Raw genomic sequence first — 27,900 nt, forward strand, 5'->3', positions numbered from 1 at the left:
GCGTCACCAAACCCAACCCCGCCTGCCCTCCGGGACACAACGATGCCTCGTAGGCCCTCTTGCTTTTGGTTGTATTGCGTACGGCCTTGAAAGTGGGACCTTGCACCCTTCAGACAGCCCAACAAGCATGACGTCAGCGCACCAAACATGTCAATCACGTTTTGTCCCGCGAGCCTCGAGTTCTCGCCATAACTTGGCATAAACGTCCAGATCAAACGTGCGTCCAGCGATATCCACCGTGCGCACCTGCGCCAGGTTCGCCATCAAGGAGAAGCGTATGAGGAGCACGTTGAGGGAGCGCAGTAGCGTTTGGGGGTAGGTTTCAAACATGGCTCGCGTCATACCTCAGGCGACATGTCCCGGTCGTCGGCAGAACCGTTTGTCCCACCACCTGCCATTTCCAAACCGATTAAAAATTAGAAAGCGACAATCGCCACCATAACCGTCAAAGGCATGTCCCACTGTGCGCGGCGTTGCCACTGCGTGTGGGAACGATGTTACACCACCACCACCACAGCCACCAAAAAGGCGCAAAGCCACTCACAGCCACAGCCAGTGAAGGGGCAACGAAAAAATCAAAACGAAGCAAAACAAACCCCAACCACACAACCACGCTGACAACCATCCCCCATGCACAACAACCGCAATCCCAAGCCAAAACGATGGTGGGAAGCCGGTTTACACAGGCATGCACGCTTGCCCTCGAGCAATGTCACGCCAAGGCCAAGCAAGGCCCCACGCCCCGCGCCCGTCATGAAACGTACACCAATGTGTGGGAACCAAGGCACACAGGCACGCAACGGGAAGTGGAGAAGGGAGGAAGGCGGAGGCCGAAAGGGGGGGGGGGGACAACAATGCAAGCACAAACACACACACAACATGCAAGGCATGAACAGCCAGGGCGTGCATGCCTTTCACATTTCACATGTAACTTCAGACACACACCGACGAACACAATTCCCATCAAGTCACTCACGTTTCTTTGGCTTGCTGGCTTGCTGCTGCTGCTTCTTCGTTACCGTCTGCTTCTTGCTGGGTGATGACGACGACGATGACGACGCCGCTGCTGTTGTTGTTGTCGTCTTCGTTGTTGGCGCTGTTGCTGGGACTGCGACTGGCTTGGCTTGGTCCTGTTGCTTGGCGAGTGGTTGCTTGGGTTGTTGCTGGTGCTGCTTCTGCGGCTGCTTGGGTTGCTGCTGGTGCTGCTGCGGCTGCTTGGGTTGCTGCTGCTGCTGCTGCTTCACTGCACTCGTTGCACTCGCTGCACTCACTGCACTCACTGCACTCACTGCACTCGCTACACCGCTTCCAGCAGTGGTCGTGGTCGCCTTGTTGGCCGGTGGGGGCTTGGCGGTGGCAGTGACGGTGACGGCCTCGTCGGCCTCCATCTCGGCGGCACCACCAGCGGCATCATCACCGCCAGCAGGGAGCGGTGGCAGGTCCCGCACCGCCGCAGCCTTGAACAGCGCCGCATCAGCATCCGGCACAGCCCGCCGCAGCCCGTGCGTCACGTTCACCAGCCACGTGAACGGCATGCGCGCGCCAGCCAGCCGCGTGCACAGCCCGCCAAGCAGCGTGCCGCCCATAAACTCCTCATCAAAGACAACCTCCACCTCCTCCGACTCTGGCAGCACCCGCACAACAAACCCCGCCGCCGCCCAGGGCACAGCAGCACAGTCGCGCACGCACACGACGCGGTCGCCAAGCTTGAACGAAGCCTGCTTGTCGGGCGGGATGGACGTGTTGCGCCCAGCGGTCGACGCAAGGAACAGCAGTGACGGCGACAGCCTGGCCACAACAGCAATGGAGGGGCGGAGGGGATTGACGGGTAGGGGAAGTTACATGTGTGTGTGTGTGTGTGTGTGTGTGTGTGTGTGTGTGTGTGTGTGTGTGTGTGTGTGTGTGTGTGTGTGTGTGTGTGCAATTGTGTGCAATTGTGATGGGATACGAGAGCAGGGAGCATGCATTCTGTTGCGCATGTGCAAGTGCGATTTCATGCACACCCGCACATTCGCTTGCACTCAAACGCCCTCAACTCCCACAAGCAACACCTTCCTCCCCCCCCCCTCACCCCGCACCGCCAAATCTCTCTCCCTCTCTCCATCCTCCAAACACAATACCCCCTCACCCCTGGATGGCGACGCGAGGCTTTGGGTGCTTGCTTGAGACGAAGACCTGCTGCAGGTTCTCAATGGCGTGCACAATGCGCTTCTGCAGCACCTCCGTCCCCGTCGGCACGAGGTCAAAGTCGCGCACCTTCACCGTGTCCCGCAGATACGCCTGCGCCGCCTCAAGGTCCGCGCTCGCATCAAACTGCGCCGCGTGTGTCGAGCAAGGGAGAGGCAGGCGGAAAGGGGGGGGGGAGGGAGGTGGTGATGAGCACAAGAGCGGCAATGGACATTGACAACCGCCCCAGATGCAAACAAACACACGCACAACAAGTGCGAGAAATGCACATGCAATCGCAAGCAAAAGACGCACATGCGACCGAGACACACACAAATGCACAAACAAGCAAACCAAGCGGCTTCGTACGCGGTAGAGGTCGGCGCCGTAGCAGCGGTCTGCGTACTGGTTGCGCTTGAGCGGGTCCAGGATGCGCGCAAAGCGTCGTTGAAAGTCGTCCACAATCGCAATCGCCCGCTGCGTCAGAAACCACTTCTGCACACGCCGAGATGCAGGGGCAAGCGGAAGCGGGGGTTAGAGGACGCCGCGAGGAGCAACGATGGGAGATGGCGCAGGGAGCCAGACATGCACGCATGTTCCGTGTCTGTGTGTGTGTATGTGTATGCATGTGTGTGTGTGTCTGTCTGTCTGTCTGTGTGTGTGTGTGTGTGTGCGTGCGTGCGTGCATGTGTGCGCATGTGTGTGCGTGTGTGTGCATGTGTGTGTGTGTGTGTGTATGAGCGGACCTCGTCGATGCGGCGGGTGAGGCCGACGGCTTCGAGCCCGCGGCCGCTGAACTTCATGTGGAACCCGAGATCATACTACATCGCACACACCACAAGGCGGCAGGGATGTTAACACCGATAAGAGGACAGCAGTGATGATTGTGACATGAACACGTCACGTAGTCCAGGCACACACACCCCGTTCACACGCATGCATGCATGCATGCACATGCAACAACCATGCCACCATGCACATGCAACAACCATGCCACCATGCACATGCAACCACAATGCCAGCCGCATGTGGGCAACACCTTTGTTCCCTGGTCGTCGGCCGAGCCCGAGAAGACGAAGAGGGAGGCGAGGAGCTTGTTGAGGAAGAACTCTGGCATGTGCAGCCGGCGGCCGGCCTCGGAGAGCGGCACAAGCTGCTGCGACGCACTGCAACATTGGCAGCAGTGGCAGTGGCGATGGTGATGGATGGTGATGGTGGAGAAAGGGAATGATGTGGTGGTGGAGAGAAGATTGAGTGTGAGTACGTAAGTGCGACAAAGATCGTGGCCAGGGTCAGAAAGAGCTATTGGGTCGCAAGAATACATACACAACACAACACAACACAACAAAACACAACACAACGCAACGCAACACAACACAACACAACACAACACAACACAACACAACACAACACAACACAACACAACACAACACAACACAACGCAACGCAACGCAACGCAACAAAACACAACACAACACAACACAACACAACAACACAACAACACATACACCGCACAAAAGACTGACGAGTTGAGCTGAAGGAGCCTGGCGATGTTGGGTGCCTCGGGAACAAGCAGCTCCACGTCAACGGTGTGGTGGTGCACGCGCACGACGTGTCCCGTCGCACCGTAGTGCAGGGGGCCGAGGTGGCACACGGGCGCATCCGCCCGAATCACCTCCCGCAGCGCCTTGACAGCCTCGTTGCGCGTGTCGCGGGAAATCTTTGGAGGTGTTGGAGTGATGGTGGTGGCGTGAGCAGGTGAGCAGTGGGGGAGGGGGTGACCAGAACAGGTGGGTGTTGGCGTCAACGATGGAAATAGTGTGAGCCACCATCACCGCCACCACCATCAGCACAATCAGCACAATCACCACGGTCATGAGTACCTGCAGGTCCGGGATGCAGAGCTGAAGCGGAAAATCCTGCTCTTGGTGCGACCACGACTGCAAGGCGACAAGTCAGGGTTGTGTGTGTGTGTGTGTGTGAGTGAGTGTGCATGTGTACATGTATGTGTGTGTGAGTGTGTGTGTGTGTGTGTGTGTGTGTGTGTGTGCGTGTGTACATGTGTGTATTGGACAACAAAACCACGAGACACACAACGGATGATAAAGCCGACGTCACTACGGTGCGCAGACAACACAAACGCGCGATGTTTCCAACCTTGCGCTGGTAAACGCGTCCGTCCTTCTGGAAGTCGTTCACAAACCCTTCACAGAGGTTCACAGTCACAATCACTTGCACAGGCCCAATGTCCATGCCGCTATGGTGTGGTGACGGCGTGCACACACAGTGATGATCGGCAAGTCCCGAATTAATGAAATGACACAAGCACACAGACACACCCCTATGCAGGCACACCAGCGCACTTCCACAGCAGCTCACACATGATGCAGCAACAGCCCCACACATACGCCACGCTCACACGCACGCCCACTTGCATATCGCAGCACAATTCGCACCGCTTTGTCTTTGCGTCCTCCTGGAGGCGCTTTGCGGTGTGGAAGAACTTGGCGCGGTCGCGGTGTTCGAGTGCGGTGCTCACCACACGCCGCCCGCGCACCTCATATTTCTCGTGGCTGTCCCACACTGCCGTCACCTGGCCCATGCAGCCAAGCAAGCAGGAGGTGAGTGTGTGTCTGTGTGTGTGTGTGTGCGTGTGTGTGCTTGTACGCGTGTCTGTTTGTGCATGTGTGGTGTGTGTGTGTGTGTGTGTGTGTGTGTGTGTGTGTGTGTGTGTGTACGTGTGTGTGTGTGTGTGTGTACGCGTGCGTCTGCCTGCCTGCCTGTCTGTCTGTCTCTCTCTGTCTGTCTCTCTGTCTGTCTGTCTCTCTGTTTGCGCGATGAAACGTTGCAATTCCACGGGTACACGACATGTTCGCCCAGAACCACAAGTGGCAGCGCACCTTTGCCTCAATGAGATGCGGATAACGGGTCCAGATGTCCTGACCAACAAGATGGCGCAGCTCAGACGCAACAGGCTGTGCACACGCATGCGCGCGTACGTACACGAATATGAGAACCCCAAAACAAACACATGCACTAGCAGCCAAACAGCTGTCGCAAGGAGCAATATGCTTGAAGCACTTCGCCTGCACTGCGCTTGCGTGTGTGCGTGTGTGCGTGTGTGCGTGTGTGCGTGTGTGCGTGTGTTGTCTGACCGGCAGTTGCGAGTGCGGAATGACAAGGATGCTGTCCGATTTCGACTCAAAGTTGAACACCTGAACCACACACGAGACGCACATACACACGTGAGTTACAGGCACGAAAGCCTCCTCGCCCACTCAATCACTCACATTAATCACTCACTCAATCACTCACATTAATCACTCACATTAATCACTCACTCACTCACTCACTCACTCACTCACTCACTCACAATCTCACTCACAATCTCACTCACAATCTCACTCACAATCTCACTCACAATCTCACTCACAATCTCACTCCCACCCCCCACCCACCACCGACCTTGACGCGAGCCTTGCAGGTGATGAACTGGTGCGGGAGGTGGACAAACGTGGGAAACCCCGGGTAGTAGCGCTCGTGGTCGAAGCGCGGGTGCAGCCCTACATGTGGCGAGCCCTCTGGGGTGTGCGGGAAGGGCATCTCAGTAAAGTCGGCGTGGGCCGTGACGGCGGCAAAGTGGTGCGGGTGGGGCGATGCCACGCGCAGGCGGGCGGAGGCACTGTGCACGAAGCACTTGGCCAGGGAGTGCTTGTTGCGGTTCTTCTCAGCATCTGTGAGGAGATGCGACAGGGAGTGCACCGCAGACAGCAGCCGGTCCTGGCAGCGGTTGAAAGAACGATGGTAGAGTGGCGGTGGTGGCGGTGGCGGTGGTGGTGATGGCGGTGATGGCGGTGGACATGGCGATGATCAGGGTCGCGTAAGACGACATCAACAGGGGAGCGCACAGCCTTGAAGTGAGATTGTGCATACAACTTCCCACATGCACACGCACACGCATACGCATACGCACACACGCACACACGCACACACGCACACACGCACACACACACACACACACACGCACACACACACACGCACACACGCACGCACACACACACGCACACACACACACACACACACAAACGACCACGAGACCAAACACCTTCCACCCTCCATTCTTCTTGCAATCAGAAGCATTGAACACCTGGTCGATAAAGGGGATGAGAACGACGGCCTCCCAGGCATTGCGCTTGCCATTGAGATCTGTCTTGAACGTCTGCGGATAGAAGTCGATGATCGGGGATTGAGAGTCGAGCATGAGCGGCTGGTATGCCGGCGGCACGTGGTCCCGCGATGCAGGCGGCAGCACAGACATCAGCTGCAGTGGCGAGAAGGGCATGGAGGGGCAAGCGGGGGTTGGTGGTGAGGTGAACGCGATAGGAAGATGAGGTGATGGTGATGGTGATGGTGAGGAGGAGATGGGTGATGAGAGGCAGGAAGGATGAAACGACGTACACGTGCCATCGTCGTGCACGCAGCCGCCGCCACCACACCACAAAACACCACACCTGCTCGAATGGGGAGAAGGGTTCTCCGAGCTCAAACTCTGGCTTGAAGTCCTCAATCGCGCGAATGTCCGACACAAACGGCGCATAGTGCGATGGGAAGAACCTGACACACACCAGTGGCGACGGTGGTGGCCGCGGTGGTGTGAGCAAGACGACAGGGGAGGAAAAAATGAAACGAAAGACATCGGGCAGATGCGTGTGCGTGTGTGTGTGTGTGTGTGTGTGTGTGTGTGTGTGTGTGTGTGTGTGTGTGTGTGTGTGTGTGTGTGTGTGTGTGTGTGTGTGTGTGTGTGTGTGTGTGTGTGCGGGCAGATGTGCGGCAACAACGGCTGATTCGCGCATGACTGGTGCTGTTGTGTTTCTTTAGTTGTGGCTGTGGCGATTGCACTGCGGTGATGCGCCAACATACCACGACCAGGAAGGAACGCCCTTGTAGTAGTAGAACAGGATCCACTGCAGGCCCCGCACGTACTCCTGTGAAGAAGACAGCACGTGAGCACGTGGTCAAGAACCCACCCCCCACACATGTGCACACACACACACACGCACACACACACACACTCGTACGAGCGTAATGCCGGCTGTTGCGCTCATCATCATCACCACCACCACCATCATCAGCAGTATGTGGGGACCTGGGCCTGGCTGAGGCGGAATTCGTCGTCGTACCGCTGGACACCAAGCTTTTCCAGGTAGTAGTTGGCCTGCAGTTGCCATGCATCATCACATCGACACAAGCACACAAGCACACATCCACACAAGCGCACAAGCACACACATAGACGTATGCACACATGCACGCGCACGCAGTGCCAGTGCGTCAGAACAGTATGGACGTCTTGTCACCAACAGCATCAGATCAGATCAGACAACAAAGGCAGACGTGAACGAAATACTCACGCGCGCACAGCAATCACAACCACAAATACACTTCTGCACACAGCCATGTACACAAACGCAACACAATACGCGATTATGCTACGTCACCTTGTACATGAGGTATTCTGCCTCGTACATCTCCTCCGCTTCCTCTTCGCGCGTCTTGGCCCTGTCCTCCTCATCACTGCTGCTGCCATCATCAGTGTCATCATCATCATCATCATCGTCGTCGTCGTCGTCGTCGTCACTCAGCACCACGCCGCCAAAGAGACCCGCAAGCGCCGCGTCATTGCTCTTCTCCTTCGCATCCTTCTTCTTGGCGCTGCTACCGCTTGTGCTGTCGCCATCGCCACCGTCGGCTTTTGGAGGAACAACCTCTGGCGCCTGGTGGCGGCCGCGTCCTGTTTTGGAGCGCAGCCACTTCAGATCAACATATGTCTCGTCAAACGCGTTTCGGTCGATGATGGACAGCTCCTCCAGCAGCACCTGCAGCCGCGCCATGTTGATCGTGCCGCCTACACGCCGTGTATGTGTGTGTGTGTGTGTGTGTGTGTTGTGTGTGTGTGTGTCGTTGGTGAGATACAACCTGCCCTATTACCACCACCACTACCGCCGCCACCACCACCACCACCATCATATCATATCACTACCGCTGTCCCCTTACCATCTGTGATCCACCCGTCGAGCTTCTGCAGCGCGAGCTTGTACGACGAGTACAGGGTGGGCACAATGTCCTGCACAGCGCAAAGCAAAGGGTTCACAGCAGCAGCGGCGGCGGCGCAGTGGTGTCGGTAAGGGCGTGTGCCGGTGATGGGGCGATGAGGTCATCGGTCGCGCAGCGATGTGTAAGGGGGCAAGGATACAGATGTAACAATCAGAATAGACATGCACACACACACACACGCACGCACACACACAGGGATTGTGAGCAAGCACAATACACGCTCACATGCACGAATACATCACCCACAACATACACACATGTACGCTCACATGCACGAATACATCACCCGCGACATACGCACATGTACAAACAGGCTGACCTGTGAGATGTGGAAGTGCGGGAGGTGCGGGATAAAGTCGTTGCCGATGAGGAACCCGAGCAGCACCCAGTCGTCAAGCAGTCGCTCAAAGTCAAACGGGAACGACAGCAGCGGCTGCAGTCGTCGTGGTGGTGGTGGTGATGGGAGTGGTGGTGGCGGTGGTGACGGGAGATATGGTAATAGTCGGGGGTGGTGATGTGAGTGGTGGTGAGCAGTGATGTGTGGTGGTGGTGAGGATCTCAGTCAATGTGCGGGTACAAGGTGACCATGTGGCACAAAACCATTAACACACAAACACACACATACACGTGCACACGCATGCGCGCACAGCAGCACGGTACAGGACGGCGCACCTTGACGTCGAAGAATTCCATGCGAAGATATTCGCGATAGAGGGAGAGGGAGAGGAGATGGAAGACGTTGTCTTGGGAATCCTTCTGCTCAACACAAGGCAAAGGAGACACATGAGGTGAGTGCAAGTGCAATGAATGCACGTGAAAAGTCGAACAAGCATGCACACTCACATACACAACACACTCAAACACACACGCTCAAACACACACACTCTCAAACACACTCTCAAACACACACACACACACACACTCGAATAAACAAACACACATCCCTTCACAAGCCACCAGGGGAGGGACAAGGTCGCTGTACCTTTGACTTTTGGCGGCGGCCAAAGCGGACCTCCTCGCGAAGAAGACTGAAGTGCGGCTCGTGCGACACCAGGCCCAGGATGATCTGCCATGAAGAAGCGAAGGGAACATGCGGCAGTGGGGATTGTACGGTTGCAGGGTTGCAGGGTTAGGTGAACGTGATCAATACCACACGTTCACACGTACACACACACGTACACACGCGCGCGCGCGCGTTCACGCACACCACAACACGCACACAAAACAACACAGATGATTGTGCGGACCAGGTCAGCGTCGAGGCCGTAGAGGCAGTGGCGGGTGTTGGCGTCGTAGTCGTCGCGCAGCTTCTCCGAGCGGATGAAGTCCATGATCTTGTGCTCGCCCTCGCCAGGCACCTGGTGCCCAGACAGCACCACCCGCAGACCCTGCAGCCGCCACACGTGTGTGTGTGTGTGTGTGTGTGTGTGTGTGTGTGTGTGTGTGTGTGTGTGTGTGTGTGTGTGTGTGTGTGTGTGTGTGTGTGTGTGTGTGTGTGTGTGTGTGTGTGTGTGTGTGTGGTGATAAGTAAATGTGCAACCTCGCCTCGCCACTTCACCACGACTTGAGTCGAACCGCCAACTTTGCACACAACACCACCGCACAACAACACAAAACCACCCGCACATACAACCGTTCCCTCCCCTCCCTCCGCCCCCCCCCCGCTTCGTATGCGCACCTGCCAGGCTGGGTCTGATGTGATCTTTGCCTGGACAAAGTACTCGAGGTGCTGGTGGAGGCGGTGCATGAAGGGCGTGCCGGGCGTGATGCAGTTCGAGTCAAACGGCGGCGGCGCATCGGGGTCGTCCAGCAGCTTTCCCTGATCGCGGTTGGTAGCGGTTGATGGTGGGGTGGTGGTGGTTGGTGATGGTGTGGTGGTGTGCCAAAGGTGCGTGAGCACATCATGAGGACGTGTGGCATTGACAGCACAACAGGGTGGTGGTTCCACGAGTGTTGTCAACAAGATGATGCACTATCATCCACGGGCGCACCTCGCGTTCTGCTTTCTGCCGCGCTTCCTCCGCCTCCTTGGCAGATCGAAACCTGTACACGTGGACAAGGCCGCACCCACACCAACACGCACCCACCACCATCAGCGATGCCAAGCAGCCATTATGGACGCACACGAACACGCAACTAAACAAGTAACCATCTTACACTTTCGCACAAACACACACTGCTTCACACTCTGTCGAACACACACTGAGACACAACCTTGCGCACACATACGCAGACACTTTCAAACACACTCTGTCGCACACACACTGAGACACAACCTTGCGCACACATACGCAGACACTTTCAAACACACGCTGCTTCACACACACACACACACACACACACACACACTTTCACGAGCACACAACGCGGACCTGCGGGCGCGCTGCTGGTTCATCTTTGCGCGGGGTGCACAGCCGTCAATGGCCATGTAGAAGACGCGCTGGGGGCGGATGATGCGAAAGAGCGTCTCAATGTACGCGCAGATGTCCTGAACATGAGCACGGCACAAAGATGCACAAGACGAAGATGGTAGGTGAGAAATGATTTGCGGACGGAATTCAACCACAGTGAAATAATGATCGGGTGAATTCAACAACACACGACTCGTACACAAACAACGATTGACAAGCCAGCATAGCACAGAACTCGCACGCTCACACTGCCGTACCTCGAACATCTTCTCCTCCGTGAGCCTGAAGTTGACATCGTCGCTTGGGTGGGAGCATGTGTGGATGATGCCGTTCATGTCCAGGTACAGGTTGTCAAAGTCTGGCACCTCGCTCTCGCGGACCACCTGGCTCAGGCATGGGTACCGCTCGCTGATCCAGCGGTAGTACTTTGGGATTCCCATGATGGGTGCAAGCGAAAGATCACGCACTCAAGCACCAAGGAATCGAGAATATACGAAGGAAGGCGATGACGCTTGTCACAGAGGTCAGGGAAGGGTTCAACACTGGCTTGTTGCTTGACAGCTTCCTCCTCAAAGCAGGCTGCAAACGTGGAGTGCGCGAGATTGAGGAACGGTTGAGATCGTCGTGCGCCACGCCAATACATATGCCAACACAAGGACAGCGAGGGAAACGTAAATGATGAGCAGACAGATCGATCGCCAGTGTTATGATTATGATGATGTGATGCAGAGAGTCCATCAAACTCATATCAACCACAAACAGAAGCAACAAGTAACCAACCACACACACACAAACAAACAAACAAACAACCAACCAACACAACGCCGTTCTCGCACTGACAAGGGCAGCCACAAACGACAGAAGGACAGACGAATGGATGATGAGTTATGTGCCAGTCGAAGGTTATGTTACACGCCAACTATCGACAACAACATGCACTATCGACCTTTCACTGTCTGTCGATCCGGGTTGCTGTTTGGAGAATTGTACGGAGATTTCCGCCGATTTTCGGCGATCCGCAACAGCGCATCAACGGGTGGGGAGCAAGAAGGATGACTCGTGGGGGTGGTGTGGTGTGCTGGTGTTGTGACCATGATCATGTCTGTCTGTCTGTCTGTCTGTCTGTCTGTCTGTCTGTCTGTCTGTCTGTCTGTCTGTCTGTCTGTCTGTCTGTCTGTCTGTCTGTCTGTCTGTCTGTCTGTCTGTCTTTGTGTATGTGTGTGTGTGTATGTGTGTATATGTGTGTCTGTGCGTGTACATGAATATGAATGGATGCATTGACAAATTATCGCACACGCATGGCGGTGTGCGGGTGTTTGCTGCGTGTTTGTTGGCTGAAGTGTCCTCTGTTCCCTCTCCCTCCCTCTCCCTCTTCGTCCTTCTCCCTTTGCTCGCATGAGTGGTCGCCCTGAAACAATGCTTGTTTGTGCTGGTGGATCATGTGATGTGACATACTGGTCTTGAGGGTTGAGGTGATAAACACACTCTCTATTCGTGTGGCGATGACACCGGCTTTGTTCACTCTTCGCTGTGCTGTGTGCTGTGCGTTGTGCTGTGTTTGCGTGTGCGTTGTATGTCCACTGTGTCTGCGTACATGTGCAAGTGTGGCTGTCACCGTCCGGTTCGCTGTAGCCACTGCCTCTCTCTGAGACGATATGGCCTTGTCGATTGTCCTTCTTCATTCATTTTTTTTCGACACCGATTCACGTTCGTCCCCAACCAGCCGCTTTGAACTGGCCTTGCACTCACTCACTCATTCGTGCCTGCCTGTCGACCATGCTTGGCGTCGCCGTGCCTGACATGAACAGCGAACCAGATATGAGCGAACCATGGGAGAAGATCCACTCGAACATAGAGCAGCAAGTGCCGAATGACGTGTACTCGTTTCGTGCCGTGCACTTGGCCCAAATGCTCATCGAGGGCCCACCAAACTCCGACTCGCAAGTGCGTGTGTCTGTCTGTCTGTCTGTCTGCCTGTGTATGTGTGTCTGTGTGTCTGTGTATGTGTGTGTCTGTGTGTCTGTGTCTGTGTCTGTGTGTGATCGACACCGCCTTGTGTCGATTCAGGAGCCCTGCTGCTGCTGCTTCTGCAGTCTGTGCATCCCCAAGCAACTCACACGTTGATGCGGTGTACACTGCTGCTCCTCCTCCTGTTGGCTGCACACCATACCCTGCAGTTTGTTGTGACATTGCACCCACCCAGGCCCCAGAACACCACACAATCCGAAGTCCTCGACTACGCCACATTTCAGAAGGTGTGTGTGTGTGTGTGTGTGTGTGTGCGTCCGCCGTTGTTTGTGGCTCCTCTTACGCGTGCTCTGTTCACTTGCGGATGCTTGTTCACCTCGTCTTGCACGAGTCACTTTGAGCACAGCAGCTGTCTTCGCTCCTCCTCCTCACACACACACACACACACACACACACATGCACACACACACACACACACACACACACACACACACACACACACACACACACACACACATTGCACACGTCTTGTGTGCGCGCGAACGGGTGTGCTGAGCAGAAGTTTGCGCAGCTAACGGCGCGGCAGTGCTCGGATGCGCTCAAGGTTGAGGCGGCCACGATCCTGCAACGGTCTGCCAACGAGATACAATGCGTCGGCTGCCGGCGCAGCTTTACCACCTTCCTCACCGCCCTCCAGACACACTTTCCGCGCGCCCTCTGGGTTGGTGGCAACACTAGTGGTGGTGGTGGTGGTGGTGGTGGTGGTGGTGGTGGTGGTGGTGGTGGCGTGTTTGTGTGTCTCTGTGTGTCTGTGTCTGTGTCTGTCTGTGTTTCTGTCTCTCTGTCTTTCTGTCCCTCTGCCCCTCTGTCTGCCCAATCGTCAGGCTGTCCGTCCGGCTGTTAACTAGCACGCTCACAACACATATTCCCACATACCCTTCAGCCGCTTGATGTTGGGAAGCGATGGATTCGCGTGCACCCGCAGCACCACTCCGCCAGGGAATGTTACCAGCTCCTGCAGTGGGCAAGGTGCGCTCGTGGTGTCGTGGTCGGAGTGGTCGTGATCATGGTGCCCTTGCTGACAACACCACCTACCTAAACCTCCTTCCCTCCACATCCCTCCTCACATGATCACACACATGCATACACACACACACACACACACAGGACGGAGCGGTGGGGGGCTGAGCAGCGTGGGCGGCGGCGCAACATGCGATGTCGACTGCACGCCATGGACACGCGCAAGAACCAGCAGAGCGCGACCACGTGGATGGAGGCGTGGGAAATGGTGTCCATGCAGTGCCGCCGAGACATTGTGACGGTGGACTCTGACACGTTTCTCACCGCCCTGGAGCACTACCTCGACAAGCACGAGTTTTGCGACGAGTGCAGAGACAAGGTCGCCGCCACCCACCCGCATGGGGATGGGAGAGTGGATGGATATGGCGCAGTGTGGTTGCATTTGCTTCCTTGCTTCCTTGCTTCCTTGCTTCCTTCCTTGCTTGCTTCCTTCCTTGCTTGCTTCGGTTGCTTCCTTGCGCGTGACTGCTTGCCATGAGATTGCTCGCAATCACGACACTCATTGAACATTACTGTCCCCCCTCCCCAAATTGAATTTGCTTGCATGCGATGCGCTGCAGATGTTTCATACGTCCGACATTCTGTTTGGAAAAACGACTGCAAACGCAGACGGCACGTGCGTACACTCTTACCTTTGTTTGCAGCCGTTTGTTTCATCGGTGCCTGTGTCTGTGAGTGAGTCATTTGTTTGGGTGTCTGGATTTTGTGTATACTTGCCAGTATTTTGGCTGCACTGACGCCACCGCCTTCGCCCCTCCCCCTCCTCCACACGTCTCCCTTGCTTTGGAGCATAGGTACCAGCCCGAGATCTTCAACGGAGTGACGTACTGCGCCACGTACTGCCATCTCCACGTCGACACGACCACACACTGCATCGCACATCTCATCAGTGCGTACGCATGCATATCGCGGCGACCGCTCCGTTTGTGCTGCTGATGATGGCACATACACACACACAAACAAATACACACAAGCACCCACCCGCTCACTCTTGTGTGTATGTGTGTGTGTGTGTGTTTGTGTGTGTGTGTGCAGCGAACTCGCATTCACTTTCACTCTCACTCACATACACACACGCACTCACACACTCACACATGCACTCGCACACACACACACACACACTCACACTCTCCCTCACTCCCTCACTCACTCACTCACACACACTCACTCACACACACTCACTCACACACACACACACTCCCTCACTCACTCACACTCACACTCACACTCACGCACGCACTCACGCACGCACGCATACACACACGCGCACTCCCTGGCGTGCACCAGGCCGGGCGATGGCGGATCTTGTGAACGGCGAGCGGCACGCGACAACGACGGAGCAGGCCCAACGCGAACTGCTCATCTGCCTGGGATACGTTCTCCACGAACGCCTGCAGCACCTCTGGACCGTACGTCTACATGTGCCTCTTGGCTGGCGCTGCTGCTGCTGCTTGCTGCTTGCTGCTTGCTTTGTGTTTTTCTGTGGAGAAGTTGCTTGGGCCATGCAGCGCTTTGAAGGTTGGTGCCAGACTGAACGTGAAGACAACCACGCCCGCACCCGTTTGCGCTCACTCACTCACGTGCTCACGTGCTTGCACATGTACGCGTGACTGCCCCTTGGTGTGGCGTGTGAACAGCGGATCAAGGCGGCTGAGCAGTCTGCGCTGCAGCTGCAGCAGCTGGTGGCGCGGGAGATGTGGCGGGCCGTGGAGACGGGCGGAAACACGAGGACGCAGCTCTCCGTCTCGGAGCTCATGGAGGAGTTTGACAGCATGGACGCCGCAAAGAAGGCGAAGAACAAGGCAAAGACGAAAGGCAAGGGGAAGAGCAAAGGGAACAAGCAGCAGCAACAGCAGCAGCGCCAAAGCAGTGCGCCAGAAGCTGGCAGTGGCAATGGTGCAAAGGTAAACAACAACAACAACAGCAGCAGCAGCAGCAGCAATAGCATTAGCAATCGCAGCAAAACGGCTGGTGATGCTGCTGAAGCCGGCGGTGGTGAGCACAAGTGCAAACGGCAAACTGGTGCAACCACACCCGCGATCGAAGGTGGCAACAGCAACGCACCCCGAAACAAGCAACAACAACAACAACAACAACAACAACAACAACAACAACAACAACAACAAGAGAAGCAGAAGCAGAAGCAGAAGCAGAAGCAACACGAGTGTGACCATGCGCGTGCACGGATACGGGATGGTGGCGGCAGCGACGGTGCAAGCGTGTGCATTGACACCGTGCTTTCGACGCCGTCGCTGCAAGAGCTTGCTGCTGACCTGTACGACCATGGTGATGCTGATGACGAGGGCAGCGATGAGACGGACAGCGGCAACCCCGACGGCGACGAAAGCGGTGTTGGGCATGCGAGCAGCAGCAGCCGAAGTAGCAGCAGCAGGCAGAGCGGCAACTGCAGCGGCCGGGGAAGCAACGCCAATGGTAAACAAGGCAGACACACGCCTGCAAAGCTGGCAGCGGGCCCACCACCCGATGGTGGCGGTGAGGAGCTCGTGTTCCCCGTGCCGAAGACGCTGCATGTTCGGTATCACGACCCCGCAGAGGCGAGCGAGTGGTGGAAGCGCTATGATGAGCCGTTCGAGGGCAGCAGCCCGGAGTTTGACGACGACGACCACGACGATGACGATGAAGGTGACGACGATGATGATGATGATGATGATGATGATGATGATGATGATGATGATGATGATGATGATGATGCTGATCGTGATGATGATGGCGATGGTGAGGCCAGGGAGAGCGATGGCTTTGTTGAGGTGGGGAAGGGAGGGAAGCATGGTGCAGGACAGACCCGCGGTGCACGACAGAAGGCACCGTCACCGCATCTCCTGGAGAAAGGCAACAAGCCAGACAGCAGGAGCAGCATGGCGAAGGAGAAGACAACGAAGGACAACAAGCAACAGCAGCAGCAGGAGGATAAGAAGAATAACAAGCAAGGCAAGAGGAAGGTTGAAGAGCGGCATTTGGCTGCAGCACACGACATGCTGTGTGAACTCGGTTGGGACAACGACCTCGAGGCCACAACTGTACGTGGGGCGTGTGTGTCTGTGTGTGCGTGTGTATGTGTGTGTCTGTGTGTGTGTGTGTGTGTGTGTGTGTGTGTGTGTCTGTGTCTGTGTGTGTGTCTGTGTGTCTGTGTGTGTGTGTGTGTGTGTGTGTGTCTGTGTGTCTAGCTGTGTGTGTGTGTGTCTGTGTGTCTACCTGTCTGTGTGTCTGTGTGTCACTGCCAACGCCTCTAGTGTTTGTCGCTTCTCCCTGTCTTCAGTCCCTGTCCCTTCGTCCCTGTCTCTACTAACATGTGCTACTTTACTTTTCCTTCCACTCCTCCACGCACCCCCACCACCACCACCACCACCACCACCACCACGCTCACTCTGCAACCGTTGCTGCAGGATGAGATTGAGGCGAGCCGGGTCAAGGCGAGAGCGCAGTTTGAGCGGTTCCTGGCCAGGGGACTTGTATCATATTGGGGTGATGATGATGGTGATGATGTTGATGGAGATGGTGCTGATAGAGACGCGAACGCAAAAGCGAATGCGAACACGAACGACGACGTGGAGAACAACAACAGCAGCCACAAAGACCACAGCACCAACACCAACAGCGGCGGCAGTAGCAGCAGCAGCAGCAGCAAGAAGAAGAAGAAGAAAAAGAAGCGGAAGTAATTGGCATATCACGGTTGTTCAGTTGCCATCCACTGCGACCTGCATCAACATCACCTCCCCTGCACTGTCACCATTCTTTCGTGTAACTATGCAAGCACAACTAGTGGATGTACTTTGCTTACTTTTTGTTTTGTTTTTTTCAGTCAAGGAAGGCAAGCCAAACAGTTCCTCGCTTCTTTGGACAGTTACCACCTGTGTCTGTGTGTGTGTGTGTGTGTGTGTGTGTGTGTGTGTGTGTGTGTGTGTGTGTGTGTGTGTGTGTGTGTGTGAAGAAGAGGCCAGCGTGTTGTTTGTTTTCTTCCCCCACTCCCTTCCGCCTCTCGCTCTCAATAAACCAAGCCCCTGAATTGAAACATTGTCTCAATCACTATCTCCCTTCTGCGATGATGCATTGACAAGATTGCTACGCCGTGTTTATGCCAGATGACGGAAAAGGACGACAGAACGGGCAACAAACACACAGGTACGCCTACAGCGACAGCAACCGACAATGCAAAGTGCAGCAGAGCGGGTTGGTTGTGCAACTGAGGACAAACTGGAAAAGTGGGAGCAAAGCGGCGCAGCACTACATTTGTGTCAATTGGGGTTTTGGCGTTTGGAAAAGAGGGTGGGGGATGGAGTTGCTCTTGCTCGTCACCAAGGAAGAGACAAAGAGACTTGCTGATTGATAAAAGAGGAAACACAAGAAGAGGAGGGGGAAAAGAAGAAACACACAAGGCAGTGGAAGTGAGTCAGAGGACGATGAAGCCTCCTTCACCTCTTCACAGACCTCATGCAACAGCACACGACGCAATCACGCAACAAAAATCCATGGTCGGCAACAGCTTAGTAGCCGCTGGAGTTGTTGGACACAGCCTGTATGAAGTAACACCGCAACAATAACAACACATGAGACAGTGGGTGAGTCGGTGAGTCGGTGGGTGGGGAGGAAAGAGCAAGCAGGCGAGTGTTTCATCAACGTTCGCGTGCACAAGCACCAACGTGCGTGGCTGTTGGGCTGATGATACGCATGGCGCAGAACAACGCAACCCAAACAACTCGAGCAATCAAGCAAGGCGGGCGCTCACCACAACAACCACAACACAATCATCACACACAAACACACACAATCATCACACGCCACGAAAAACCACAAACGTACGCGGGTCTTGTCGACAGAGTTGATGGTGCGTGGGGGCTTGGGTGCCTGGAGGGCGGCGGAGACAGCGGAGGAGGAGGCGTCAATGTTGGGGCGGCCCTCAGCCTTGGCAAACTCGCGCTTGTTGAAGGTGGGATCCGGGACGCTGGTGGCGTGGGCAATCGACTGTGAGGAGCTGTCAATCGTGGGGGCGGCGTCGCCACCCTTGTTGATGGAGAGAGATGCCTTCTGGGAGGTCTGGCCAGTCTGGGCTGTCAATTGGGAGAGGAGGGAAAGACAAAACAGACGGACAGGCAATAGAGCGATGTTCATTCAACACGAGGTACAGCAGAAGAAGAAAAAAACAAGACAGAGCATTGATTAGCTTGATTGATTGAATGAAGGGCTGAGGGGGGGGGGGAGTAACAATGCATGTGTGCGGGTGCGGGTGGGTGTGAGTGTGCGGGTGCTGTAAAACGGTTTGGGTGGCTGGTGGGTGGGGAAGGGGGGTGTGGCGCGGCTCAGTCGAAACACAAGTTGTGATGTGATGATGGCTTGTTGTTTGTGTTGTGTGGGGTTCGCTGATGTTGGTTGTCTGTCGAGCCATCACCGCCAGCCAATCCATCACCAAGCAGCTGCTCATGGAAAAAAACGGCGCGTCCGTGTCATCAACCAAACTGTTCACACACACACACACGCACACACACACACGACCGCGGCACCACAGCCACAAACAAGCTGTCCATGCTGTCGCTGCTGCCACATGGCTTCGCACTCCCTTTGCGTGCTGTGCACGCTTCGCTTCTCTTCACTTCCACATCTGTTGGCTGATGTTGTTGTCTCTCTCCGTTTGCATGCCATCGTCCTCCGCGCCACCCACCATCTTCGCGATATGTAGCCGCATGCAAAAAGCACGACAATCGCGCCAACCATCGCGCACACCTGCTTCACTTGCACCTTGCGACAGCCGCTCAAACACAAAGCAAAGAAAGGCAATGAAGCCACCACTTACACATGGCGTGCTTGACACCGACGGAATCGGCGGGGATGGTGCCACCGGGGCGCACCTGCCACTTGTACTCCTTCTTCTCAGACATGGTTAAGGTCGGTTGGTGAGGGGGGAGGGTCAGGGGGTGGAGACGGACTGAATGAAGCGCTTGGTGTGAGAGCAAGGGAGAAAACACAGAAATGCCGACCGCGACAAGAGACGGGGTGCCAGCTTGTTGTTTGCCTCTTGCTTTGTTGTGGTTGTTGTTTTGTTGCTGTTGTTGTTGTTTTGTGTGGCGTGTGCTCAGCAGCGCCAATCTGTTGTTTTGGATGAGGACAAATAGACGGTATCTTTTGCAGATTCTCTAGCCACACCCACATCCCCGGAATGGATGCTGGAAACACCACGTCAAATTATTCAATCTGGGACAATTCTATAATAACAACGCAAATAATCGCAGGTCAGGTAATTCAGACTATGTGGTGTCGTGGCCGGCCACGACACAACGACACATAGAAATAGCGAAAAAGAAAGGAAGGCAAAGCAACGCAAGAAGCACGAGAGCAGAGAGCAACGCCACAGCAGCACGCATGCGTCCAACTTCACTCGTCGCTGATCCACGTGGCCATGTCATCGACAAGGTCGTCGTAGCAGTGGGAGAAGAGTTGGCGATCTGTGAGAAACTTGAGGGACGTTTCTTCGTTGAGTTCATCCTTGGACAACGGCTGCCCATCAGCGCCAAACCCACCAAACACATACCCTGGCCACGCAACACGAGGGGGAAGAGGTTGCAGTCACAACAGCAACAGCGTTCATGGCATCATCAGCACGTGCAAGGATGTGTAGGTTTGCAGCAACAGATGCAAGCGCATGGGGGGATGACGTGTGATGTTGGGTGTGGTGTTGGGTGTGGTGTTGGGTGTGTGGCGTGGCAGGACGGAAGCACACAGCGAAACTCAACATGGCAAAACTGCTCATGATCGTCGTCGAGTTGTGGTTGTGCAAGCACGTGCAACCATGCATGGTCAAAACGACAAAAGTCAACAGTCATGCACGGGTGGATTTGACGGTGAAGAATAGCGAAAGAATGGTTGAAGAACAGGTGAAGAATGGCTGCAGGATGGCTACAGGATGGTTGCTATGGAACATACCAGCATCCCACAGAGGGTTCGAATGGTCGATGAGGCGGATGGAGCAGTTTGGCGGGTTGCGAGACGCTTGGAACCACTAAAGATGTGGTTGGTGTGTGTGTGTGTGTGTGTGTGTGTGTGTGTGTGTGTGTGTGTGTGCGTGTGCGAATGTGTGTGTGCGTGTTAGCGGATGGCCCAGGAACTGAGGGGGATTGAGGGATAAAACAAGCGAGAGAAAGACGGCAGCAACGCAGCAACGCAGTGCGAAAGAACAAAGGAGGGTCTGCATGACAGTATTGTCACAGAGACCAACTGTCACACAGCGAAACCACACACAACGCACACATCATACGCCTACACAAGCACATGCACACATGCACACATGCACACCACAACACACACACAATACAACACACACCTCTGGGCGGCGCTGGCACCACATCATGAGAAAGGCGCGAATGGTGATGCCGTGGGAGATGATGACGACGGTTGGAATGGACGAATCACGCCGACGGCCTGTCAATAGAGGAGAGGGTGGGAGAAGATGGGAGGTGGAGAGGGTGGGAGGACACAGTCAAATCGTACAGTGCACGTCGTACTGCGCACGTCCTACAGCACCAGGGGTCATGCTCAACCCGAGGACGCCGCGTTTGTCGCATTTTGCAACAAATTTTCGGGCAGGTGTACAAGAGAGCAAGCGAGCAGACGTTTGCACGCGACGAGACACACACACACACACGCACGCACACATACACACGCATACATACATACATACATACATACATACATACATACATACATACATACATACATACACACATACATAAACACACACATACATACACACACATACACACGCACACAATCCAACATGCAATACAACACACAATACAACACGCAATACACCACGCAATACAACACACAATACACGCTTACCCTGGGCTGAGCGGTCGCGGTGCAGGGCTGGGAAGAGGGCCTGTACGCGCATACAGACGTCAAAGCAGCTCTCGCCCATGGGGAAGCGTGCCCAGAATCGGCCCTGATGGTTGGCTATCGACTGCACGCGCTGCCACTCGTCGGGGTGCGAATCAGGCGCTTTCTGCAGACAAGACGGAGACGTGGTTGCAGCAGCAGCAGCAGGCGTGGTTTGAGACATGGATTGCGTGGGTATGATGCAAAGAAAGAGGCAACATGCCAACGGCATAAAAAGCAAGGGGTGGTGGGCGTAGTTGGCAGAGGAGTGGGACAGCACACACACACACACACACACACACACACACACACACACACACACACACACACACACACACACACACACACACACACACACACACACACACACACACACACACACACACACACACGACGCGGCCGTATGCACGCGCGCATTGGAGAATCAGACTCACATCCAGCCCTGTGCCTTCAAACAGCCCCCAGTCCTGTTCTGCACAATACAATCAGACAAAACAAAATGGGGAAACGCAAAAGAATGAGTTTCAGGGTAAGGGAGGGTGGTTTGGCACGACATACACACACGAATGCAGAAAGAAAGAGGGGAGGGAGAGCGCGCGAGATAATGTGCACAGAGGCGCAATGCACGCACACGTAAACACGTGCATTAACGCGCAAACACACACGCATTGATACATACACGCATTGATACACACACGCGCACACACGCGCACATGCACACACATTCACACTCACCAACGAGCATGGGCGATTCCCGCACGCTGGTGATCCAGCCGCCGCATTCCTGACAGCACAGTGCGTGGCCGCTCGTTGGGTGAGTGCAATTGGCAGTGGCAACAAAACCACGTCGCTGATGACAATAAGGGTGGTGCCTTTGGTGACGCGACGCAAAGACAGTCCCGACAGCTGCAACAACCTTACTGCTCCACAACACATTCCCCTTTGTCTCAGGACGCACGCACACACGACACACATGGCCAAACACACACACACAACACACACAACACACACAACACACTCACAAGACACACATACAACACACACACTCACAAGACACAAGACACACACACTCACACAAGACACACACACTCACAACACACACACCTTGAGGATTTCCTTTGCTGTTTGGCGGGTGCGCAGGAAGGGGCTGACCCAGACCTTGATGCGCCCGGCCTGCTCGGGCGTGCCGAAGATGGACTCAAACTGCTGCCGCAGCGCGCGCCCCGCGTCCTGCGCCATCTCCCGCCCGCGCTCCGTGATCGGGATCATGTGGTCGGCAGTGCTCTCATACACAGACGCCTCCACGTTGGCCGCAGACTCTGCGTGGCGGATGAGGAACACGCGGTAGGTGGCGGTCGGGTCTTCCTCCAGCTCAGACTGGTGCGACCGCAGCGACATGTTGCGCTGGATGCGTTCCAGCACGCCTGCACTCGGGCCTCGCAGGCTCCAGTGCTTGCGCTTCAGCTTCCTGTTCGCCTTTGGGCTTGACTGCCGGCTGCCGTCCAGGCTGCGCGTGGCACGAGCTGTCGCACCATGGTGCCGCTTGACGCCGTTGCCATCGGCGTGGTCCTCGCAATCCGCAGCGCTGTGCGAGGGGTCCGATGTGCAGCTGCCAATGCTCGTGTCACTGCCACCACCGCTGCTTGGCGGTGCCTGCTGCTGATGCTTCTGCCCTTCTTCAATACACCCAAGCGCGAAGCAGGAGTGGGCGCGGCGCTGGCCGCGGTTGGGGACTGCCAGCATGCTAGGGCTGCTGCTGCCGTCCTGGCTCGAAGCATCAGTGTGCGCATCCCTGTGGGCGGCGCCCCGACGGGCCTCGGCACTGTCCCCTTGGCCTTCATCATCATCATCATCATCATCATCATCATCTTCACCACCATCATCATCATCATCATCATCATCATCATCATCATCATCCAGCGCCCCATTGAAGCTGTCGGTTCTCCTCAACACGCGGGGCACTTCCTGGTCCTCCTTAGTGGTACGGCCTGAGCCACTGCCACTGTTGCCGCTTGCCCTTTGTGGACCATGTGCCGTGTGGGCTGCTGCATTGTCCGTTTGTGCTGCTGTTGTCTGTCCAGTTTTGTCTGGGTGTGGTTGGCCGTTTTGGCGACCGGTGGTGGTGAGAGGCTGCTCCGTGGGTGGAGTAGACCCACGTGCTTGTTGCTTACACTTGGCACAGAGTGTGTGCTGCTCTTGCTGCTGCTCGTGGTGCTGCTGTTTGGTGGCGAGGAAGGCAGCGGTCGCAAAGCCGCAGGCCACGGCGCTCAACGCAACCGCCACCCCGCCGAGCAACACATGGCTCGTTGTCGACAAGCTCATCGTTCACGCGACGTGTGTCTCCTGTGTCGTTGCAACGTTGCAAAGTCTGTGTCTGCCACAAAGGACACACTGGCTGGTGGACTGTGGCGCGTGTGTGCTTGGTGTTGTGGCGTGGTCGTTGTGATAATGTCGCGATGATTGATGCTGGGTGATCACGTCGTTGCGTGCTGTGTGCTGCTGTGGTGTGTGTCATCATGGCTCAGGACGCCTCGCCACACCAAACGAAGAAACCGCCACCCACTGCATTTTGTCGTGACGCCTGGAACTGCGACAGGCGACGGAGAAAGATAGCGTTGCTGATCACGATGCCTGCAACGCGGAGGACAAGGAAGGCCACTGCCGCTGCCACTGTGGCCGCCGCTGCGGGTGGCCGAGGCACCATGACACAGAAGAAGGCGGCGTTGAAGGCACAACGGGGGGCGTTAAAGGCGGCACCAGCACAGGCGCAAGTGCCATCACCTTCACCATCACCATCACCATCACCAACTCGGCGGCGAAGCGCCCGCAATGCCAGCAAGGCCGCCAAAGACAGTGCTCCTGCCACAAAGCGGGCAAAAGCGTCAACAGGCACACCAACAACGCGCCGATCCACCCGTCAGCAGACAGCAAAGTCTGCACGACTTGTTACAGCTGATGATGATGATGATGATGATGATGATGATGATGATGATGATGATGATGATGACGATGCTGCGACAACAGCAACAGCAACAGAAACACGCCACCAAACACGCGCCAGTCGCAGAAACAGCAGCACCACGTCGACGCGCTGGAGCTCGAGGCTCACCGCAGCTGCATCTGCCACAAGCCCTCCAAAGGCGAAGGGAAAGCGCAGATCGCGCCTGCCAGACGATGACGACCACAGTGACATCAGTGCCAGTGATTTCGAGAACAGCAGCACCAAGAAGAACACGGGCCGCAAGCAGCGTGCTGCAGCTCGCACCAGCCAACGCAACACGACAACGTCAAGACCCGCCATCACAAAGAAGACCAAGCAGGCGCCAAAGACGACGACGACGTCGTCAGAAGGCAGCTTGATAAGCAGCGTTCGGCGCGCTCGTCACACAACAACTCGCAGCAAGAGCATTACTGTCACTACTGTGGCACCATCACCCACCGTAAGGTCCAGCACAGCCCGCAAACCCCTTCCTGATGACGATGATGATGACGATGACGACGATGATGATGGTGGTGGATCGCAAACACGAGCAGGGCTGACGCCTCCCAGCAAAGCATCGTCCCGCTCGCTCTGGCAGCGACACGCTGCTGCAGTCGACAAGCAGCACCCAGGTGCAGCCAGCGCCACGCACCACCCCAGCAAGCGCACCAAGCAAGCAACGCAGGGGAAGAAGCAGGACAAGCAGAAGAAGACCGCGACGTCCTCTGCCAGTGTCAACCGGTTCCTCAACACCGACACACTCTCAGAGGTATGTTGTGGGGCGCGTGTGTATGGCAGCTGCGTGGCTGTGGCTGTGGTTGTGCCTGTGATTGCTTGCTCTTTGCGCAGTTGCCTGCCTGCTGCTCGTGTCTGGCCTGTGTTTGCCGACTTGCCTCTGCTGGCCTGTGTGCACATGGTACAACAGCAGGCTGCTCACGACAGTGTGTCGACACACCTCGCCACCCAACAGGGCTGCTTCTACCACAAACCCGAGCTGGGCGCACAGGCGGCTGCCAGCGCTAAGCCGGGCTCAAAGGCAGCGGAGGGTAAGAAAAGCAAGTCACCTGCAGGCGCACGTGGCAGTCGACCAGAGGAATTGGAGTACGCGAGCACGGCGGCGCTTGGCGACGAGCACGTGCAGACGTGCTGGCCCATCTTGCAGGATGTCTGGGCACATGTGCAGCACAAAGTGAATGTACGACTGAGAGAGTGTGCGTGTGTGTTTGTGGGTGTGGGTGTGGGTGTTTGTCTGTCTGTCTGCCTGTCTGCCTGCCTTCCTGCCTGCCTGCCTGCCTGCCTGCCTGCCTGCCTGCCTGCCTGTCTGTCTGTCTGTCTGTCTGTCTGCCTGCCTGCCTGCCTGTCTGTCTGTCTGCCTGCCTGCCTGCATCATGTGCTTCTGTGCCTGTGCTTCTGATGTAAATGTGTACTGTTGTCTCGCTGTGCCCGTGGGTTTTTGCTTGCATACCACGTGTCTCCCCCCCCCCCAACACACACCGACCCTCCCACACCCACGTACTCCTCCCACACCTCTGGCGTGCCACCAGGCGCTGCAGCTGCAGGTGCATGAGCGGCTGTACAGTGACGTTGCCAAGTGCTGCAGAGCAACCCTCCTTCCCTCCACAGCACACGGCGCTGGGGATGCTGGCGCCTGGCTCACACCCTCCGTCCCATCCCCTTTCCAGGTGTGTGTTTGTGTGGGGGGGGGGATGTGTATGTGCGCGTGTGTGAGGGTGTGTGGGTGCGTGTATGTGTGTGCCGGCATCAGCAACGCGTTGTGTCTTGTTTCGCGCATCCCCGCCCTGCATCATTGCCTCAATTCACGCATCCATGTGTGTGTGTGCGTGTTTATGTGTGCAGGAGGTGCCGGCTGCGGCCATCTCCACGGGGATCAACATCTCCGACCACGACAGCATATTCCAGGGCCTCAAAACACACTTCACAAAGGTGCCTACGCTACCGGATCCTGCAAATTAGCCACCCGCTTCATGCTAGTGTGATCTTCTCTTCCTCTCCTCCCCCTTCCTCCGCCTCACACAACACAACACAACACAACACAACACAACGCGCTCGCACACGCACGTGCAGGAACTGTCGCCCCACTTTGCTGTGCTCAAAGCGCGCGACTGCAAAGGAATGGCGGGAATCATGAAGACGCTGGTCTGTCCTTTCGCACCACCAGTCTTTGCGTTGGCGCATCCGCTGCTAGCTCTGCTTTGCCTCCATTGACAAGTGCTGCCACCGCTGTTCCCCGTGCTCACCGCTTGACCATCATTCTCATCATTATCACTACGTTCACAACCATCCCTCCTCTCCCCACCTGCTACCACACAAACACACAAACACACACACACACCGACTATCAGGTGCGCTCGCTGCTCGATATTGGCTCGGTCCACAGCACCCTCCCGCTCAGCCGCCTGCCCACATACGACTTTCAGGTCAGACAAGCGCGTGCGGCGTGTGCATGTTGTGTTTTCTCGTGAACAATTGCGCATAACCTACCTCCCCCCCCCAACCCTTTCCTTTGCTAACACACGTTTGCTGCGCATCACACGCCGGCTTCCCCGTCACACGCCCTTCTCCTCATCATTCCCCATCTGTCCTCTCCTGCACCTCCACCACCACCACGACCGCCAGGTGCTGCGCGGGTGGTACGAGAGCCTGTATCCCTCGCGCGACATTCGCCCGCCACTTGTCATCGCCTTTCAGGACTTTGAGGCCTTTGATCCAATGGTTCGATGATACCAATGAAGAAGGGGGGGGAGGCGATGCCGAAGTGGCGTTCTGCACATGCGTGTGTGCATACGCCTGATGTGGACGTGTGAATGCCTGGAGCATGCACGCATGCATGCGTGTCGGCGTAAATTAGCGCCAGCACATGTGCATACACACACATATATACACGCACGCATGCGCACCATCACGCACACACGCACGCGCTGACACGATGGCGCCCGTGTACTTGTTTGCAGGGGCTTGCGGATTTTGTGTGCGTGTGCAGTCACTATCGACAGTCTCTGCCGATTTTTCTCGTGTTTGGGGTGGCGTCCGGCCCATCCGTGCTCGCAAGGTGCTGCACTTGTACTTGCTCGCTTGCACACGCATTGGCTGATGCTCGTGCTTCCATGCACTCTGTGCGCTCCCTCACTCGCTCGCACCATCACAAAACTTGCGGTCACTTCCCCTCTCCTCTCCAACCTCCTCTCCCACCCTCACACAATACACTTCTCCTCTCCCACCCTCACAATACACTTCTCCTCTCCCACCCTCACAATACACTTCTCCTCTCCTCTCCCAC

General features: G+C 56.1%; 5 protein-coding genes across 5 annotated transcripts in view; 2 read left to right on the plus strand and 3 right to left on the minus strand.

The window, feature by feature from the left end:
- Positions 1-58: 58 nt before the first annotated feature.
- On the minus strand, positions 59-11,667 carry PTSG_06722 (uncharacterized protein). Its single transcript, XM_004992061.1, has 29 exons — positions 11,637-11,667; positions 10,948-11,269; positions 10,652-10,767; positions 10,271-10,322; positions 9,958-10,098; positions 9,527-9,667; positions 9,262-9,345; positions 8,952-9,035; positions 8,599-8,712; positions 8,220-8,289; positions 7,664-8,070; positions 7,313-7,381; positions 7,087-7,151; positions 6,678-6,780; positions 6,314-6,487; positions 5,632-5,946; positions 5,322-5,381; positions 5,067-5,141; positions 4,623-4,759; positions 4,324-4,423; positions 4,050-4,106; positions 3,693-3,886; positions 3,206-3,332; positions 2,913-2,987; positions 2,536-2,661; positions 2,129-2,313; positions 977-1,788; positions 345-391; positions 59-246 (listed from the first exon to the last, which is right to left on the minus strand). Exons 2-29 carry the CDS (start codon positions 11,128-11,130, stop codon positions 151-153), a joined length of 4,209 nt encoding a protein of 1,402 aa, XP_004992118.1. The 5' UTR covers positions 11,131-11,269; positions 11,637-11,667; the 3' UTR covers positions 59-150.
- A 203-nt stretch (positions 11,668-11,870) lies between these two features.
- Positions 11,871-17,632, plus strand: PTSG_06723 (gametogenetin binding protein 2). Its single transcript, XM_004992062.1, has 10 exons — positions 11,871-12,634; positions 12,868-12,945; positions 13,218-13,379; positions 13,602-13,687; positions 13,826-14,057; positions 14,299-14,354; positions 14,533-14,627; positions 15,026-15,147; positions 15,376-16,776; positions 17,143-17,632. Exons 1-10 carry the CDS (start codon positions 12,467-12,469, stop codon positions 17,413-17,415), a joined length of 2,673 nt encoding a protein of 890 aa, XP_004992119.1. The 5' UTR covers positions 11,871-12,466; the 3' UTR covers positions 17,416-17,632.
- Positions 17,633-17,815: 183 nt separating this feature from the next.
- PTSG_06724 (uncharacterized protein) lies at positions 17,816-19,828 on the minus strand. Its single transcript, XM_004992063.1, has 3 exons — positions 19,545-19,828; positions 18,557-18,804; positions 17,816-18,270 (listed from the first exon to the last, which is right to left on the minus strand). The coding sequence occupies exons 1-3, from the start codon at positions 19,627-19,629 to the stop codon at positions 18,241-18,243; spliced, it is 363 nt and encodes a 120-aa protein (XP_004992120.1). The 5' UTR covers positions 19,630-19,828; the 3' UTR covers positions 17,816-18,240.
- A 101-nt stretch (positions 19,829-19,929) lies between these two features.
- Positions 19,930-24,197, minus strand: PTSG_06725 (uncharacterized protein). The gene is made up of 7 exons (XM_004992064.1): positions 22,727-24,197; positions 22,358-22,406; positions 22,057-22,094; positions 21,587-21,749; positions 21,069-21,166; positions 20,672-20,747; positions 19,930-20,280 (listed from the first exon to the last, which is right to left on the minus strand). Exons 1-7 carry the CDS (start codon positions 23,942-23,944, stop codon positions 20,123-20,125), a joined length of 1,800 nt encoding a protein of 599 aa, XP_004992121.1. The 5' UTR covers positions 23,945-24,197; the 3' UTR covers positions 19,930-20,122.
- A 4-nt stretch (positions 24,198-24,201) lies between these two features.
- PTSG_06726 (uncharacterized protein) overlaps positions 24,202-27,900 on the plus strand; it is a gene marked incomplete at its 3' end in the record, with an annotated part of 7,227 nt that continues 3,528 nt past the window's right edge. Inside the window, exons 1-8 of the mRNA XM_004992065.1 lie at positions 24,202-25,371; positions 25,573-25,797; positions 26,147-26,284; positions 26,460-26,546; positions 26,688-26,759; positions 26,966-27,040; positions 27,240-27,335; positions 27,575-27,672. Coding sequence (XP_004992122.1) covers positions 24,250-25,371; positions 25,573-25,797; positions 26,147-26,284; positions 26,460-26,546; positions 26,688-26,759; positions 26,966-27,040; positions 27,240-27,335; positions 27,575-27,672 — 1,913 coding nt within the window. The 5' untranslated portion in view covers positions 24,202-24,249. The remainder of the gene's footprint in view (positions 25,372-25,572; positions 25,798-26,146; positions 26,285-26,459; positions 26,547-26,687; positions 26,760-26,965; positions 27,041-27,239; positions 27,336-27,574; positions 27,673-27,900) is intronic.

The sequence above is a fragment of the Salpingoeca rosetta genome (assembly GCF_000188695.1).
Source record: "Salpingoeca rosetta unplaced genomic scaffold supercont1.17, whole genome shotgun sequence".
Lineage (NCBI taxonomy): Eukaryota > Choanoflagellata > Craspedida > Salpingoecidae > Salpingoeca > Salpingoeca rosetta.